We start from the raw sequence: 17319 nt of genomic DNA, 5'->3' as shown, positions 1-17319 counted from the left end.
TAGGCGAAAGCACTAAATAACCTACAAAAACTGTGTAGATTGAGGAAAAAAAATCTTTGTACACAGGTAACTTTATTGAGAACACCAGCTTAAACCATCATCTTGCACTTCTGCCAGTCTGAGCTCACAAGTAACACAATCCTTGTTAGTTTGCTTCAAGGAGCTAGAACCATTGAAAATGAAGTAGAGAGCTTCAGTCATCTTGCACTTATTGTACAGCAGTATGGTCCATGTCCATACTAAATAAAATTTTAAACTGCCATAGTTGCAATAGTCATGATCTAAAAATAAGAAATCAAACCAGAAGCGTTAAGTCCATCGACATCTTTTCCGTTGGCAAGTGTCAGCATCTACTGTGGAAGAACTGTCGGAATCGCTGCCCGATGAGCTGCATGTAGCCTCACTGCCACTGCTCTCTTGATTCATAGAGAGGACCCAACCCAACCGATTACGTAGCATGCGCTTCAGACCTGGGGGTAGTGGAAGAACCTCCAATTTGTCAATGTGATCAGGCAATAGTTGCTGGAGCCGCAGACAGCAAAGATACTGGAGAGACGTTGGAGAAAAACATGAACGAATCACTTTCATACTGCTTCTTGCTGCGGTGGAACAAACCATTGGAAAGAACTTCTTGTTTTGCAGTTTGGTAGCTGCAACTCCTTTATGAAGGAAAAATACTTGTTAATGCCAGCTACGCACATACACCATTATCATACAGTATTTCATAATACATTGAGTGTTTGAGATTACTGAAGTGCATGTCATATTCAAACAGTCCCTTCAATGAGATTTCACCAGATCAGCTACCTGCCATAAAGTCAGAATCAGGTTTATTATCACTGACGTGTCGTGAAATTTGTTGTTTTACGGCAGCAGTACAGTGCAAGACACAAAAATTACTAAAATACATAAAAACTACTAAAAGTCTCCAAATTGAAAAAAGATAAATCATAAATTTTATAATAGTCTCCCAAAACCATAAACTATTGGCCAGTAGGCCATATAAAATGGAACTTTGAATACATCTAAAGATTTTCAACAGAATACAGAAAAATTATACACTTTTGAAAAAACTATTCTTGAAGCTTCTAAAAACATAACTGCAAAGCCAAACATTTACCCCTAGGATCTAGAAACAATGCATACATTCAGAAAACTGAATTTTATGAGAAGTAAACTAAGCTGCACTTTTGGAAATGATCTTAAATGGTACTGCCAATTTATTTTGTTTTCAACATACGTTTTAAGACTCAAATTTCAAAGCTATTCAGTTGTTTGTTTTCAGGCTGCTGGCAATATAAAAGATTTTAGATGAACATTTAAGCTTTTGCAGCTGAACTCCAGTTCATTGGAGTCATCCAGGTCACTTGGTTTGTATAATATCACAAGAAAAACTTGTAAAATCCTAACTCACTCCTGTTCCCCTTGGTGAGCACACAGTTTAAAAATATATAATTTAAATCCCATGAATGCTGAGTGTCTTTTTATATATTTGACATTTTAATATTTTTAATCAAAACTGATGTTTCTGAAATGGCCACAATTTGTAGGTCAGCATTAAGAGAGCACCAGATACTAACAATAAATAACATGTTAAATATCTAATATTTCATTTAAGCAAGCAATGTAAAATTTAATTACATATAGCTAGGTCATACCTATACATTTCCTATTTTTGAAGAATGTCAAGACACCATGCCAAGTATCCAGATGAACACCTATGATGGATCCCTGACCAAATCTTGTTGAGAAGTGACTTTTGGCACCTTTGTGATGGAGTACACCTACAAAAAATTGTACATATTTTCAAGTTATAAAAAAGTTATAAATTCATGGAGATTAGATAATTTTCAAGGTGATCAAACACAAGATTTTAAATAAATTTTACGTGTAATACATTCCAATGGTAATTTGAGATGTTTAAAAAGTTAGGAAGGGTCCCAAGTTCTTAGCTGTGTTCAAAATGTACAAAACTTCAAGATGTCCTTTAGTGCGGGATCAGCATTTGATAATTTTTCTCAAGGATATTTAAAAGAAGGGCAACCAGAGAACGGGTACATGCATATTTTGCGCAGACAATTTATCTTGTTAGCACAGGATTCTAATTTGTTCACTGTAAGCTCGTATGCAAACTTTGTCAAAAGAACAATTTCACTTTTGTCTCCCGAAATGCCATTATTTGTCCATCATTAGTCATTTTTCCAGGAGAATGTCAGAACCTAAACACATGTTAATTATGCAAAACATTCTTATAATAAAGCTTTATCAGCACTAGTCAGCAGGGGGAAGGCAATTCCTTTCACACTTGAAGTCTTTCACTGAGGATGGTTAACAATGAGGAATTAAACAGTAGAATATTTCTACAGAATGGTTAGGTGGATGGAAAAATGGCAAATGGAATTCAATCTGAAGAACTGAGTTACTGCATTTGGTGAGAGCAAGTGAAGGAATACATGGTAAGTGGTTTGATACTGAGTATTATTGAGGGACAGATGCAATACATGGAAATGAAGACAGCAGGACAGTTTAGATAATGTTTGTGACTTAAGGCGACATATAGGTTGCTTTATCAAAAGGGACACAGGAATATAAGGGTAGGGAGGCCATGTTTGGACTGTATAAAGGAATACTTTCCCCAGAGCTTAATTACTGTGTAGTTTTGATTATCACATTACAAAGAGGAAGGGAGAGACTAGTTACAGGATAAATTTGAGCATGTTGCCAAGATTGAAAATAATTAAGTCTAGGCTGAGGTTCATTTATTTACAATAGAGAAGATATAATCAAGGTGTATAAAATTATGAGAGGCCAACACAGGGTAAATAAGAAGGATCTAGGTTACCATAGATGAATAGTCAATTACTAAGGTATGCTGATTTATATAATCAATACAAGGAATAGAGTGAGTTGAGTGTCAGAAATCCCAAGATGTGCTGGGATTTGGAATATTGTCAGAAAGGATCATCACATTTAAATGACACCTGCAAGAACACTTGAAGAACAATCACTGATATAGCCATCTTTAGCTGGGAGTGAAGATAGGCACAGGTAAGAGTGAACATGCCATTGAGTCCACACCAGTGTGTGCTATCATCCACCAAAGACAAACCATCTTAAATTTAAATGGGGGACTGTTATACCCCATTTGGAAAGTGACAAATAATTCTCAAGAATAGTACCTGTATAGGAGAGACCCCAACTATTTTCATCCTTTCCCAGTAAGCTGCAAAAGGTATGACGAAATTTGTCCAGTTTGACATCAGTTGTTCCTATTCCTACCATCTAAATGGTGCACAAAAATGAAAGAGTGGGCGGGTTAGACAAGCTAGCAAATACTTTAGTTGCAATGGTTAGAGATGCATGATTATACTCAAAGAATGCAATGGGAAACATTGCTGCTACAAGCAACCACAGGAAATCTTTCTTCTGCATTTTTCTTTAACGGAAATCATAATTATTTGCCGTGATACAATGGATATTAATTTATTGTAACAAATAACAGTACAAAACCCCCACGTTGCTGCATTTAACAATATTAAGATTTGACCAAAGATGTGATCAAAGGTGGTGGATTTCAAAGAACAACTTGGAGGAAAGAGGTGGAAAAGCTAAATGCAACCACTTTTTGAGTCAGGGTAGAAGTGCAGGAATTCAGACAAATGATGGGCAAGGGCAGGGGTGCACAGCAAGAAATTCTCTGCAGAGCCGATTATCTGGGACTCATCTCAAAAATTGATGTACAAAGACTTAAAAATTTTTATAGGCAGCTAATAGAGCAAGAGATTAACATCATTTTTAATGAACATTTTATTGAAGTTCAAAGATCGAGTCACTCAGTATCAAAAACAACTGAACTTGATGGCAGTTTTCTGCAATGATAAGTTAATAGACAGTTCATAACTTGATGACTCTCACTGCTTAGAATGGTATTAAATGATTTGTATTGATTATGAACTTCAGTTCAAATTATTGGATTGTTTTATTTGACCTAATGTGCATTGCTGGACAGCCAAAGACCATCGAACTCCATTCAAAGAATTCAGTGTCGAGTTCAGTTCTGATAAATCTTGGACTGAAAGTAGAATATAAGCTTCTGATGTTGATAAGTTGGCTATGCAACATAGAACCTTTGCTTTAAGCAGCCATATTGAGCATTCATTTTAACTGGCTGTACTGTGGTAACTAATGTCAATGTCAAAACTCATGCAGATTGTTTATTGACAGTTTATTACAATCTGGAAAAACAAGGTTTAGATATCACCCAATATGGCCATTTTTAATGGTGAAATATTGTGGAACGGCAAATGCATGTAATGCAGAAGACAACAATCAATACATTAATGTAGGAAAAAACATTTGAGTAGAAACAGAATGAATGCAGAATTGATTAGAAGTGATAGACAATGCTTTGATGGTAGTGCTTAAAAGAGGTGACAATTAATTGAAAATAATCTCAAGGCACAGCATAACAGAAAGTCAACATAAAATTAGTGACAAAGTGACTTCAGTACATAAGTTTGTGAAAATGAATATGGGTGTAAAACTGGTTACCAAGTCTCATAATCCATAAACTGACTTTTGAGCACTGCTCTTTCATAACAGTGCAAAATATACTTTTCTTAAAATGATCCCACATGTTGTTAAACTTGTTAATAATCGTTAATAAAAATGTAACACTTTTTTTTAAAACTGTTTTACTATACCTACCATGTCTGTACCATATACGGGGGAGGTCATTTTTATTTCCCAGAAGTGTTGTCCCTCACTCATTTCCTTGTCCCCACGAACAGCTGCTGTTCCACAACTGTAATCCATGTGGAAATTAACTTCTCTGTTCTCACAGCTCAGCAGTGTAGCAGAAGATTTGGTTGAATCGTCCCACATCCATTCAAAATCTGCAAGGAGGATTTGTTTTTGAATTTAAGATGACCAGTAATAGTCGTATTCTACTCAATTTAACATTTTACTGGAGCTAACATTACTTGCAGCAAACCAGAGCTCAATGTGTTCATACTTAAAGGCTGACACAGATTTGTCTTTATTAGACATACACAAAGACGTACAGTGAGATCCAGTAACAATCTGATTGTATTCATGCTGAAGAAACTGTTGAAAGCCTAATTGATGCGATGCAAGTTTTTCCACATCACTAGAAAATACTCGGAATTATTTTAGGGTGGAGGGAATGAAAGAATACATAATTACCACCCAATTCTCCATTTACTTTCAATTGATTACAAATATGAAAAACCTGCAGTGGTTACATCACAACTATTGCAGGTTCTTCAGTTTGAGTATGATCAGGATGTACTTAAATTGTACAGATCTTACTTATGCATGGCTAGTTTAGTCAACAAAGCAAAAACAAATGGCAATAAATCTAGAAAAACCTAATATACCAGGAAAGATGGGGGAAAAGCTAGCAGAGTAAAAATCAAAATCAAAAGGTAGCAACATAATTAGAGGAACAAAAATATTTGTAAGGTGCATCAAATTAGCACAAAAAATTGCAATAGGAATGAGGGTAATCAGGAATAGGAAGTGCAATAAAAATAGAAAATGCTGGAAATACTCAGCAAGTCAGGCACATCTGTGGAGAGAGGAAAAGTTAACATTTTAGATGAATAATCATTAGAACCTGAGTATCCCCAGCACCATCTCATTTTATTTCAGATGTCCAGCAAATAGGTGGTGCAAATTTGCTAATTTCCCATAGATGACTTATTGCTGATTATCAGAACCCTGAACTAAGGTTAATTAATGCAGACACTAATTTTGGAACAACTTCAGAGAAAAAGCAACAGTTTCCATATGATCGGTTTACATCCCCTACAGGCCTACTAACATCTACAATAAAACTCCAATAATCCACTATCCGATTGTTCGGAAATCCCAATGATTCTGCACGTGGCTCATTAGGTGCCGTTCTCCCTGCTGCCTTTAAACCCAACCAGGGCTCCCGATTCCCACGCTCCCTTTAAACCCAACCAGGGCTCCCGATTCCCACACTCCCTTTAAACCCAACCAGGGCTCCCGATTCCCACACTCCCTTTAAACTCACTGGGTTCACTAGAACATTAATTATGCTACAATGTAACATTGAAAAAAAGTGATTAATACCTCACACATTTTTAATAAATATCCAATAATCCAGATAATGGCTAGTCTGGCACCAAAGTCCTGAAGTGCTGGATTATTGGAGTTTTACTGTGCAGCCTTAAGTAATCCCCAATCCATCAAAGAAGAGGACGACGGTTACTGAAACTTACATTCATCTTCCTCTCCACAGTGACAGTCCTTCATACGATGAAAACTACGCATACTACCACAGTATCGGGTATCATTTTGGCTTACGCAGTCACAGTATGATTCGCCTGTCACCGGTAATGCAGTTGGTATTGATGGTGGCAAATGGAATTCTGGCTCAGAATCCGAGTCACTGTGCTTTAAGAGATGGGAAAAAATCCACTTTAAACATTATAGTTGTACAGTCTTCTAGACACTATTTCTTCTACAAATTAATTTGCAAAGAACTGTGAGCAGTTTTTCTAAGAATTACTTTGGAAGAGGAATTTATAGCAAATAGAAAGGGTTTCCTGATTTAAAACAAAAATCTCCCTAACAATTTGATACAAATCTGTTTGGGTGAGAAATGCTCACCTGCAAAAACAATGAATGCTGAGTAGAATAGAAGGATTACTGAAAATCAATCTTTGATCAAGAATACCCATTTCAAAATGCCAACAGTTAAGGCTTCTCAGCTTTGTTCTTCGATACTAAAATTAACAAACTTCACATTACTGGAATGTCAACTCTCATGAATTTGTTGCAGATCAATCTATAGACTGAATTTGTCTAAACTGATGTTCTAAAGATGGGTGTAAAAAGAAAAGAGAAATTAAAATTGTATTCGTAAGAAAATTTAACTTTGCTTTTCATTGCTACAGTTGATAATTAATGCATCTCTGAATTATGTCTATTACAGAAAAAACATAATAGAACCTCTGGAATTTATCAATGGCAAAAAATATATTCTGCTAACGATTTCACAATATTTTAATTGCAGGTTTCGCAGAAGTTTCATGATTAAGTATTCAAACCAAATTTGGTACCACAGGAATTAATTTAGAGACCAAAATGATGAAGTTTAATATCAGACTATTTCTGGTCAAAATACAGAAATTCATATCTGTCACTCTAGCTTTTCCTGAACTAAAAAGACTAAGCATTCTGTCTCCCCACAGATTTTCTGACCTGTTAAGTACCTCCAGCATTTTCTGTTCCTATTTCAGATTTCCAACATCTGTAGGCTTTGTTTTTTGGATTAAGAGACCTTATCTTTTTGCATACAAAGAGCAATAAAATGTTTTGTTACCTACCTGACCATCTGAGTCATAGCCAGGGACAGGACCTGCTGAGCCATCAGGCAATACTACAGCCACAGCATCTGTTTCTCGAATACCACTGTACACATACCGCCAGGCACGATTATTTCTGTTACTCCGAGACATGGTCTTTCTAAAATCTGGCCTGTAATGAGATTTGTACAATAGCTTAGTCAAGAAATGGACAGTTTTTATGTATTTATGTATTTCAAAAAAATTGTTAGTCATTTTCTAAAGTGACAACAAACCACCATCCAATTGTGCCACTTTGATGAGATGCTTTCAGTGGTCATTGTATATAAAGCAGAAACTAATTAAAAATTAAATTCAAGGTATCAAGAATTATCAAATGAAGTATTTATTTAGCTATATACCATGGATCTCTGTGCCACGAGATACGTATACACAAGGTGGGATTGTCTTTTCTGTTTTCAATTGCAGCCCGTTCTCACTTGACCCAAAGTGTGGTGATAGTGGTGGGAGGGTGAGGGTGAATAGGCTCAAGTGTCTGTTAGAATCAAGTTTATTTTTCCAGAATCTGTTTCAAGATCTGTCTTTGCAGTGTTCAATATTTATAGTCTTTAGTCAGCAATGAAATGCAGTGTCCTCTTGACAGTGTACCAAAGCCATCTTTTGTTCAGCAAACAAATGTGCATTCTATTTACAGAAATGATTTTATTTCTTGTCCATAATAGAGACCAAGACTGCATTCTCATTTTGATAGCTAACTGAAGACTTTTCCAGAAATTATGGGTCATATATTATCACTGCTATTGATATGACTTGACCTTTTACAGCTTGTGTGATGAAAGAAAATTGCTGTTGCTGACCGACTTCCGAAAGAAGGTTGAGGGCTCGAATATCACTCTCGAAAAGCATAAAAAATATCTAGGCAGACATTTCAGTACAGTATGATGCTAATAGTGAGCTCCATTGATTGATGTATTACCTTGTGGATCAGACATTAAACCTTCTTAAGTGAATGTAAAGGATCCCAGGGGATTATATTGAAGAATGCTAGAGTTATTCCTATGCTAATTTGGACATTTTCACTTTTGCTGTCACTGGGTCTAAGATCTGGAACTCCCTACCACACAACGCCATGGAAGTTCCATCACCAGAAGGACTGCAGTGGTTCTCCTGATCCCCACCTTCAAGGGAATTAGAGTTGAGCAAAAAAAAAATGCCAACATCACCCATATCCTAATAATGATTTAAGTCCCAGCTAATATTTATTCATTCCATAACCAACATTTGAGCTTTGTTATTTGTGGGTGCTTGTTGTTTGTGGCTGCTGCATTTCTCAGCTCCTATTGTGGTAACATATCAAAAAGTACTTCATTGACCAAACAATTTGGGACGACACAAGGTGGTAAAAGATGTCAGATTAAACATGAATTTTGTCCTGACTATAATATACTTATAATTTATGATTGATCTTTCATTGACTTGGAAGTTTTATATACTGATGGTGATTTATTTCATAGGGTGAGGGGGTATGCCATTGCCTTTTAATGAAGTGAAGTAAAATGTTGAATAAACGATGAGTCATTAATCTGATGAGCAGTACTAAAAGACAAGCTGTTTACATAGATCATTAAATCAATAATACTGTTCCAAAAAAAGTACCTAAATGGAAAATAAATGCATTTTGATCAATCTTAGTGTTATTTATACTGCAAGTGTCGTAGGCAGATGATAGATGCCTTATCACATTAGCACAAACACCAATGCTGCCATTAAGCAAGGGAAACTAAATGTCTAGGAATCTGTGACTGTAAAATCTATTCTTAATATGCAAACATTGTAATATTTAAGGCTGCAGTAATGAAGTCCTTGCCAAATATGCATTGAAAAATTAACAAAAAAAATCTGAACTTGACAATCAAAGAAAATAAACCAAAACATATGTACAAAGTCAATGCCTCTAACCAAGCAACAATTGCAAAGGGTTCGGATAGAACATAGAACAATTACAGCACAATCAGGCCCTTCGGCCCACACAGCTGTGCCGAACATGTCCCTACCCTAGAAATTACTAGGCTTACCCATAGCCCTCTATTTTACTCAGCTCCATATACCTATCTAACAGTTTCTTGAAAGACCCTATCGTATCAGCCTCCACCACCGTTTCCGGCAGGCCATTCCACACACTCACCACTGAGTAAAAAAACTTACCCCTGACATCTCCTCTATGTCCTTTATGTTGAATAAAAATCAACTCCAATTAGCTTGGTGAAAGGTAAAATTTAGAACCAGTTCTAAAATATTCAATACACTTGCATTTTTATTAGGAACAAGGCACTAGCCTTCCACATAACAACTTGCCTTCATGAGTTTAAGCATTGCATATCTGATTAGTGGCTCAGATTGTGTGACAACATTCATTGTTTCATGGCACTTCAACAATAGATAAAACTATGTGAACAAGCAGTGTTTATGCTTAACAACTACCTACCAAATATATCCTGGCATTAAAGTTGACAGCTTGAGTATTCAGGTCACTGATGTAACTTAAACTACATATATTCTTACCCTGGCGAGGATAGTGGTTAATGTTACAACACAGCTAAAGGCCCAGTAAAACATTGCATTAGCATAAACGCTCAGTCAGATCCAATGGAAGTTCTGAATATTGTTAGGAGGAATACTGTTAGGAAATGCAGCTACAGCCAAGAGCATTCCTCAGCCATATTGGGAGTGAGGAGGAACAATAGACAGAAGAAGGGAAGTACAGCAGGGGGATTTTAAGCAGATAGGAAAGAGATTAAGAAGTATGATCTCAGAAAAGGCTAATGAGTGTAGAAATAGGAGGATAACACAGATAAATGTATGGCTGGGGATCAGTCCAAGAGGGAGGACTTTAGACTAGTTCTGGTGGAAGTGGGATGTGTACTCGTTGGATGGAGCTGAAGACTTTGGAAGTTCTCTAGTACTGGGGGACAGAGGGTGGCATTTAAACCAATTTGATAGGAGATACACACAGGAAAGTAACATTGAAAGGGAGGAAAAAGAACATTTCCAAAAGGATTGGGAGAAATAAGCAGCATCAAAACAAGAAATACTAAGTTTTTAAGACTGGATAAGAGTATGAGAGAGTCAAAGGTGAGCTTGCATACATACACACTGTAAACATAAGCAGTATACTAAACGTGTTGGTGAACTGCTGGCACAATTAATCATGTGGGATTATGTTAGGCTAGTAAAAGACACGTGGCTAACAACAAAGGGTGGAAATGAGTTCTAGACATTTCTGACTGCTCGAAAGATCAGCTGCACTAAAGTGAATGGAAGAAAAGGACAAGGATTGGCAGTATTGATATAGAATACTCAGTGCTGGAGAGAGAGGATGTCCTGGAATAATCTTTTAAAAATTAAGAAAAAAGACAAGGTTCAATTATACTACTGACACCAATCTTTAAACTACTGACTAGCCAGAAGAATATTGAGCAGCAAACTTACAGCGAAATTGCAGATATTGCAGATGTGTGTAAAAATAATGGAGAAATGATAATGGGGGACTTTATCCAAATAAGACTGTAATAACGATTACATAAGGGACAAAGATGGTGAGCTTCTATTCAGCACAACTTTATTGATCTATTAGTTACTAGCATTGTTGGTCTTGGTTCTGGGAAATCTGGCAGGTAAATGATGCAAGTATCAGTAGGAAACATCGAGGAAATGGTGATTATAAGCAAGATTCTGAATATAGAAATGGATTAGACTGCCAATATAAAAAGGAAGTCAACCAGTGAAGGTTCAATTTCTGCAGGATGAGAATAAATCTGGCCCAGGTAAAGTGGAATTAGGCAAAAATGCAATAGAACAATGTAAGGCTAAAGTGAAGAAGTTTCAACTATGGCCTGGTTACATTCTCATGAGGGAGAAGAGTAGCAAAATTACAACCAGAGCTCCAAAAGCAATCAAAAAGAGAGTAAAACACAGCAGAAAAAGATCATAAAAACAGATGCCTGGTTGCTAACACAAGTGAAAACCAAAGGAAGAATGAGGAAAAAAATAAGGCAAAGAAAGGGCATGAAAAAATATAAAAGAATCCAAAAATATATTCTATAGGCATGTAAACACAAAGGGTTGTAAGAGAGATTGAGGCTGTAAGATCAGAAACCAAAAATGAAAAGTAGTCATGAAGGCAAAGGACATTGTTGAAGTATTAAAAAAATATTTTTCATCAATCTGCACCAAGGAAGACGATGCACCTGGAACCTCAAAGGCAGATGTAAATGAGATCTCAGATAGTTGAAATTTGATTAAAAAGGAGACATTAAAGACTAACTGCACATGAAGTGAATAAATCACCTGATTCAGATGGGATAGATTGTAGTTTAAGGGAAAGAAGGGAAAGGGGCTCTACTCATAATTGTCCTGACTTCGACAGAGGATGCAAGGGTACTGCTCCAGGAGGGGAAAACTGTGTGGGGGTGAATCCAGTAACTACAGATCAATCAGTTTAACAGCAGTGGTGGAGGAAGTTCTAGAGACAGTATTCAGGGACAGAATTGGAAGTCACTTCACCAAGTGCAAATTCATTAAGGAAAGTCAGCATGAATTTCTTAAAGGTAAATCATACCTATAGTGATCATTTTTATTCTTTCAAGGGATGTGGGCTTCGCAGGCAGAGCCAGCATTAAACTGTCCATCCCCAATTGCTCTTGAGGTAGTGGTGGTGGTAAGCTGCCTTCTTGAACTGCTGCAGTCCTTGAGGTATGGGTACACCAACAATGCTGCTAGGGAGGGAGTTCCAGGATTTTGACCCAGTGACAGAGAAAGAACAGCAAATTATTTAAGTCAGGATGGCGTGTGGCTTGGAGGGCAATTTCCAGGTGGTAGGGTTTCCCATGCTTTTGCTGCCCTTGTCCTTCTAACTAACTGGTAAAGGTAGTGAGTTTGGAGGGTACTATCTAAGGAGTCTTGGCGAGATGCTACAATAGATCTTGTAGCTGGTACAAACTGCTGCTACTGAGTGTCGGTGGTGGAGTGAGGGAATTGTTGTGGATGGGGTACCTGTCAAGTCAGCTGCTGTTTCTTGTAGGATGTTGAGTGGTATTAAAAGTAGACTCATCAAAGCAAGTAGAGTGTAGGCAGTGCCCAGGTTATGTAAGGGTTCTATTCCTGACCGCCGTCTGCAAGCTGTTTTCTCCTCAAGTAAGAAACATCAATTTTCTATAGCTACCCATATTGTAGTGCTCTACATACACTTGCTACAATTATTTCATTTGATTAAATAATTATTCTAACAATACCCATAATTAAACTAATGGAATATATACTGTGTTCTGTCATTAAACATTTTATTATTACTAGCCTGATAAAGGCTTTAAAAATGTATGGGACAAATGGAGTGAAATTGGATTTCCATTAGTCAGATCATCTGTAACCCGGGGAACCCCTGTATTTCATTACACTTTAATTTTATTTTTAATGAAGAAACAGAGGGTCAATGAGAGAAATGGTACATACGGACTTCCAAAGGCATTGTGATAAGGTAACACAAAATAGACACGACTTCAAGATCTAATGCCTTAGAATACAAATGATTGCATCTTCAGACTACACAGAAGTGTACAGTGTAGTTACGCTGGTATTGGTACTGAGAACACAAGAAATAGGAGTATGCCATTCATCCCTGCTCTAACATTCAGTAAAATCATGGCTGATTTTTACCTCATCGCCACTTCTAGCTTAACCATCTATCCCTTGATTCTAGCAATATCTGAAAATTAGTTTTCAGTTTCGAAAATATTCAGCAACTGAGTCTCCAGACCACCTGGATACTAAATTCTAAAGATTCACCAGTCCCATTGGGTGAAGAAATGTCACGTCTTGGTTCAGAGTGCAGACTCTTTAATTTGAGACTGTGATCCCTGGTTCTAGATGCCCCACCCTAGAGACACATCAACCCTGCATCTTGGTATTGGTATTGGTACCGAGGTACAGTGAAAAGCTTGTCTTACAAACCGATTGTACAGGTCAATTCATTACACAGTGCAGTTACATTGAGTTAGTACAAAGTGCATTGATGTAGTACAGGTAAAAACAGTAACAGTACAAAGTGTCACAGCTACAGACAAAGTGCAGTGCAATAAGGTGCAAGGTCACAACAAGGTAGATCGTGAGGTCATAGTCCATCTCATCGTATAAGGGAACTGTTCAATAGTCTTATCACAGTGGGGTAGAAGCTGTCTTCAAGTCTGGTGGTACATGCCCTCAGGCTCCTGTATCTTCTACCCAATGGAAGAGGAGAGAAGAGAGAATGTCCCAGGTGGGTGGTGTCTTTGATAATGCTGGCTGCTACACCAAGACAACAAGAGGTAAGGACAGAGTCCAAGAAGGGAAGGCTGGTGTTCGTGATGCACTGGGCTGTGTCCACAACTCTCTGCAGCTTCTTGCAGTCCTGGGCAGAGCAGTTGCTGTACCAAGCCATGATGCATCCAGATAGGATGCTTTCAATGGTGCATTGGTAAAAGTTTGAGAGAGTCAAAGGGGACAAACCAAATTTCTTTAGCCTCCTGAGAAAGTAGAGGCGCTGGTGAGCTTTCTTGGCTGTGGCATCTACACGATTTGACCAGGACAGGCTGTTGGTGATGTTCACACAGTGAACATGTGGATGTATCTACCCAGTGAATTCTACCCAGTAAAACATCCACATAAATTTAAGGTTTCAATAAAATTACCTCTCATTTTTCCTAAGAAACAATGAAGTCAGGTCCACTTTGTGTTTCAACATATGACAAATCCACCCCTATCCCCCAATCCCAGAAATTAATCTAATGAACCTTCACTGTACTTCCTCAGTTGCAAGTATACACTTCCTTTAGGTAGGTAAATTGACTTGCACACAATATTCTAAATGTGGTCTTACCAGATATCTAGAAGTTTGAGCAAGGCAGCTCTACTATTGTACTCAAATCCTCTTGAAATAAGGGCAACATACTGTTTGACTTCCTAAATGCTGTACTTGCATGTTACCTTTCAATCTCTCACCATTTAAAAATACCTTGCACTTCTATTTCGTTCTTCCAAAGTGGATGACCTCACATTTTCCCAAATCATGATCTATCATGACCTTGCCCATTCACTTAACCTGTCTATATCCTTTGAAGCCTCTCTGCATCTCTTTCACCATCAAAGTACCAACAATAAGGTTGGATTTATTACATTTGACACCCTCATCCAAATCATTGAGATAGATTGTGAACAGAAAGTGGGCCAAGCACCGAGCTCTGTAACATCCCACCAGTCAAAAATGACACTTTATTCCAAATATCCTTTAACCAATCCTCAATCAATGCTTGAGAGAATACTCCAACAATGTGCATTCTAACCCGTTAGCTATAGCAACTTATTGAATGCCTACTGAAAGTCCAAATGCCCCATGTTAACAAATCCAATCTTTTAATTGTTTTCTAAATAACTTCTTACAACTTGTTTAATAAATCCCAACAGTTTCCTATGACTGATGTCAGGCTATTGCAAGAAATCAGAGACAGAGAAGGCAATTTGGCTCTGATATTCTTCTGTCATTCATTTAAGATAATAGATGATATTATATCTCAACACCATTTTCCTGCACTAATTCCCAATCTATTCCCTTAATATCCAGGAATCCATCTACTTTGAATTAAATCAGTGATTGAGCCTTCAAAACCCTTGGGATAGAGATGTACAAAGATTCACGTCTCACTGAGTGAAAGAATTTCTTCCCACCTCAGTCCTAAAAATGGCCTTCCCTTATTGCGAGACTAAGCCTTATGGTTCTAGACTAAGCCAGGAGAAACATCTTCAAGCCATATAATAACTTTGCAAGTTTCAATGAGATGTCCTCTCATTATTCTTAGCTCTAGAAAATACTGGCCCAGTCTATTCAATCTCTGGACATGGAGAAAACCTTCCATCCTTGTGAATTTTCACTCCCTTCATGACAAGAAAACAATCTTTTTTTCTTTACAGAAGTATGGAGGCCAAAACAATTCTTGATACTTCAAGTGCAGTCTCAACAAGGCCCTATATAATTGCAGCAAGATGTCTTCCTCCTATACTCAAATGCTGTCATAATAATGCCTAACCTACTATTTGCTTTCCTAAATGTTTGCTGACCCTGCATGCTGGCTTTTTGTGATTTGTGTACAAGTACATTTAAGTCCCTTTGAAAATCAACATGCACAATTTTAAAAAATATTCTGCTTCTCTGTTTTGTACACAAAGTTTTTCCACTTTATAGCCAGTCTACCAATGATTTATAGCTCCCATTTTCCCTCCTCTCTTAATCTGTGGGATTACTTGGGGTACAATGGACTCAGGTTTCCTTAACAGTTAGTGATTTACAGGATTCATTTTCAAATTTACAGATGGTAAATTAAGGCATCGCAGTGGACTGCAAAGAGATAAATAGATTGCTAGTAGAAAATAAGTGGCAGATGACATTTAATACCAAGGCGTGGAACAGAGAAAGTTGCAAGGAGATCTGATTGAGGTGATGAAAGTCATGGTGTAGATACAGTAGATAAAGTGAAAAAGTTTCCAGCGGCAAAAGTGTCAAAAATAAGGTTCACAGAACTACGTGATGGGCAAAAGAACCAAAATAGGAAAAATATTTTTCACAAGTGGTAATAAACTAGAAGTGGAGGCAGATTCAGAACCATTAGGAGAGCGTAGGGGTGATCTTCTTCTGATCTGGAGATCCGGTAATGTTTCATTCTACAGTGATATCATTTCATTTTAAAAGGGAATGATAACAGTTTGAAATCTAAATAAAAACATACGCAAATTAAGAAGGTCATGTTGCCAGTACTGACCTATCTATCGCAGTACAATGAAATTAGTAAACACTGAATTACACTCTCAATCTAGTAAGCAACAGACCTGTGTTTTATTGGAACCATTATAATTAACTTCAGACATGTTGCCTGAATAAGGATGGCACTACTACTCACCTGAACAAACTTTTTTTAAAATGACGGGCCATCCCGACCAATGCGCTTGTCACCTCGAATAGTAGGGTCAAGCACTTCAGAGCGTTACAAGGACACGTCAACCAGTAAATTTACAATTATTTTAATATACAACAAAGCGATTATGAGAAAAGGTGAACACACATTAAATGGGGACACTTTTTCTTAAAGCATTCGATTTGAAAAGGAAAAGTGCCCATTATTGCAATTACGTTTGCGCAGTTTGTTATGCATTTGTTTGCTGGTGACTTTGCGTTGCAACAAAAACTCAGCTCCAGCAAAAAAAGATCAGCCATGTCCCTCCCTGCTCCAAATCAAATGGCGGGCGGTACATCTACCTGAAGTTGATGAGGAGGGCGAGGCCAGTTTCTACCAACTGACCGCGGAATCGGTACTGTTGTGACAAGCGCCCGGCTGGCCACAGGGAAGGAGGACAGGCGCTTCGCAGGGAGGCGACACCATCCCCCGGGGGATGGGCGAGGGCGGGGGAGGGGGGGGGGTGGGTGGGGAAGGAAATGAGGTGCGGCCGGCCGAGAGGAAAGGGAGTGAAGGGGACCAAGGTCGTGGGGTGGGGGGAACAAAGCCGAAAGCCAGGGTGAGGGGGCCGAGAAGGAGAGGCGCTGGGGTGGGGGGGGGGGGGGGCGGCAGCCGGCCTGCGAGGCCAGCCCCCGACCCGCAGGCCTCAGGCTGAAAGCACCGCCGTCCCCCACCAACCTTCCTCCCGCATCCGGTCGCTGCCCCAATACCCGACAGTCACCCACCTGGGTTAATAACCTGACATTTCGCTGCCTGCGAATAAAAGTCGCGCAGCTTCCAGCCAGGGGGCTCGGCCAACGCCGCTCACTGTGTTTTTATTGTGCATAGAGCAGCCCTCTCAACCACACTTGAATCCCCTCCCTCCCCGTCACATCCAGTCGTCTTTCCTATACGTCCACTGGACCTAACGTCACAGCGATCTACTC

General features: G+C 38.3%; 1 protein-coding gene across 2 annotated transcripts; it reads right to left on the bottom strand.

The window, feature by feature from the left end:
- Positions 1-53: 53 nt before the first annotated feature.
- Positions 54-17281, bottom strand: LOC127573707 (SPRY domain-containing SOCS box protein 3-like). 2 transcript variants are annotated; one of them, XM_052022146.1, is made up of 7 exons: positions 17119-17281; positions 7380-7530; positions 6270-6444; positions 4708-4895; positions 3180-3282; positions 1659-1784; positions 54-659 (listed from the first exon to the last, which is right to left on the bottom strand). In XM_052022146.1, exons 2-7 carry the CDS (start codon positions 7509-7511, stop codon positions 310-312), a joined length of 1074 nt encoding a protein of 357 aa, XP_051878106.1. In that variant the 5' UTR covers positions 7512-7530; positions 17119-17281; the 3' UTR covers positions 54-309. The 2 variants fall into 2 exon arrangements, with proteins under 2 accessions (XP_051878106.1, XP_051878107.1); XM_052022147.1 differs by having other exon boundaries at positions 6270-6439; positions 17119-17251.
- Positions 17282-17319: the final 38 nt, after the last annotated feature.

This window comes from Pristis pectinata, chromosome 8 (assembly GCF_009764475.1).
Source record: "Pristis pectinata isolate sPriPec2 chromosome 8, sPriPec2.1.pri, whole genome shotgun sequence".
Classification (NCBI taxonomy): Eukaryota; Metazoa; Chordata; class Chondrichthyes; order Rhinopristiformes; family Pristidae; genus Pristis; species Pristis pectinata.
Note: the sequence above shows the minus strand (reverse complement) of the source record. Positions and strands in the feature narration are given on the sequence as shown.

Bases quoted from the DNA above. Each gene is read 5' to 3' on its own strand.
- LOC127573707 (XM_052022146.1), bottom strand. From the start codon at position 7,511: ATGTCTCGGAGTAACAGAAATAATCGTGCCTGGCGGTATGTGTACAGT. The intron at 6,445-7,379 runs GTAGGTAACAAA...CATCTCTTAAAG, and splicing joins GCTATGACTCAGATGGTCAG to CACAGTGACTCGGATTCTGA. The intron at 4,896-6,269 runs GTAAGTTTCAGT...TCCTCCTTGCAG, and splicing joins CTGTGGAGAGGAAGATGAAT to ATTTTGAATGGATGTGGGAC.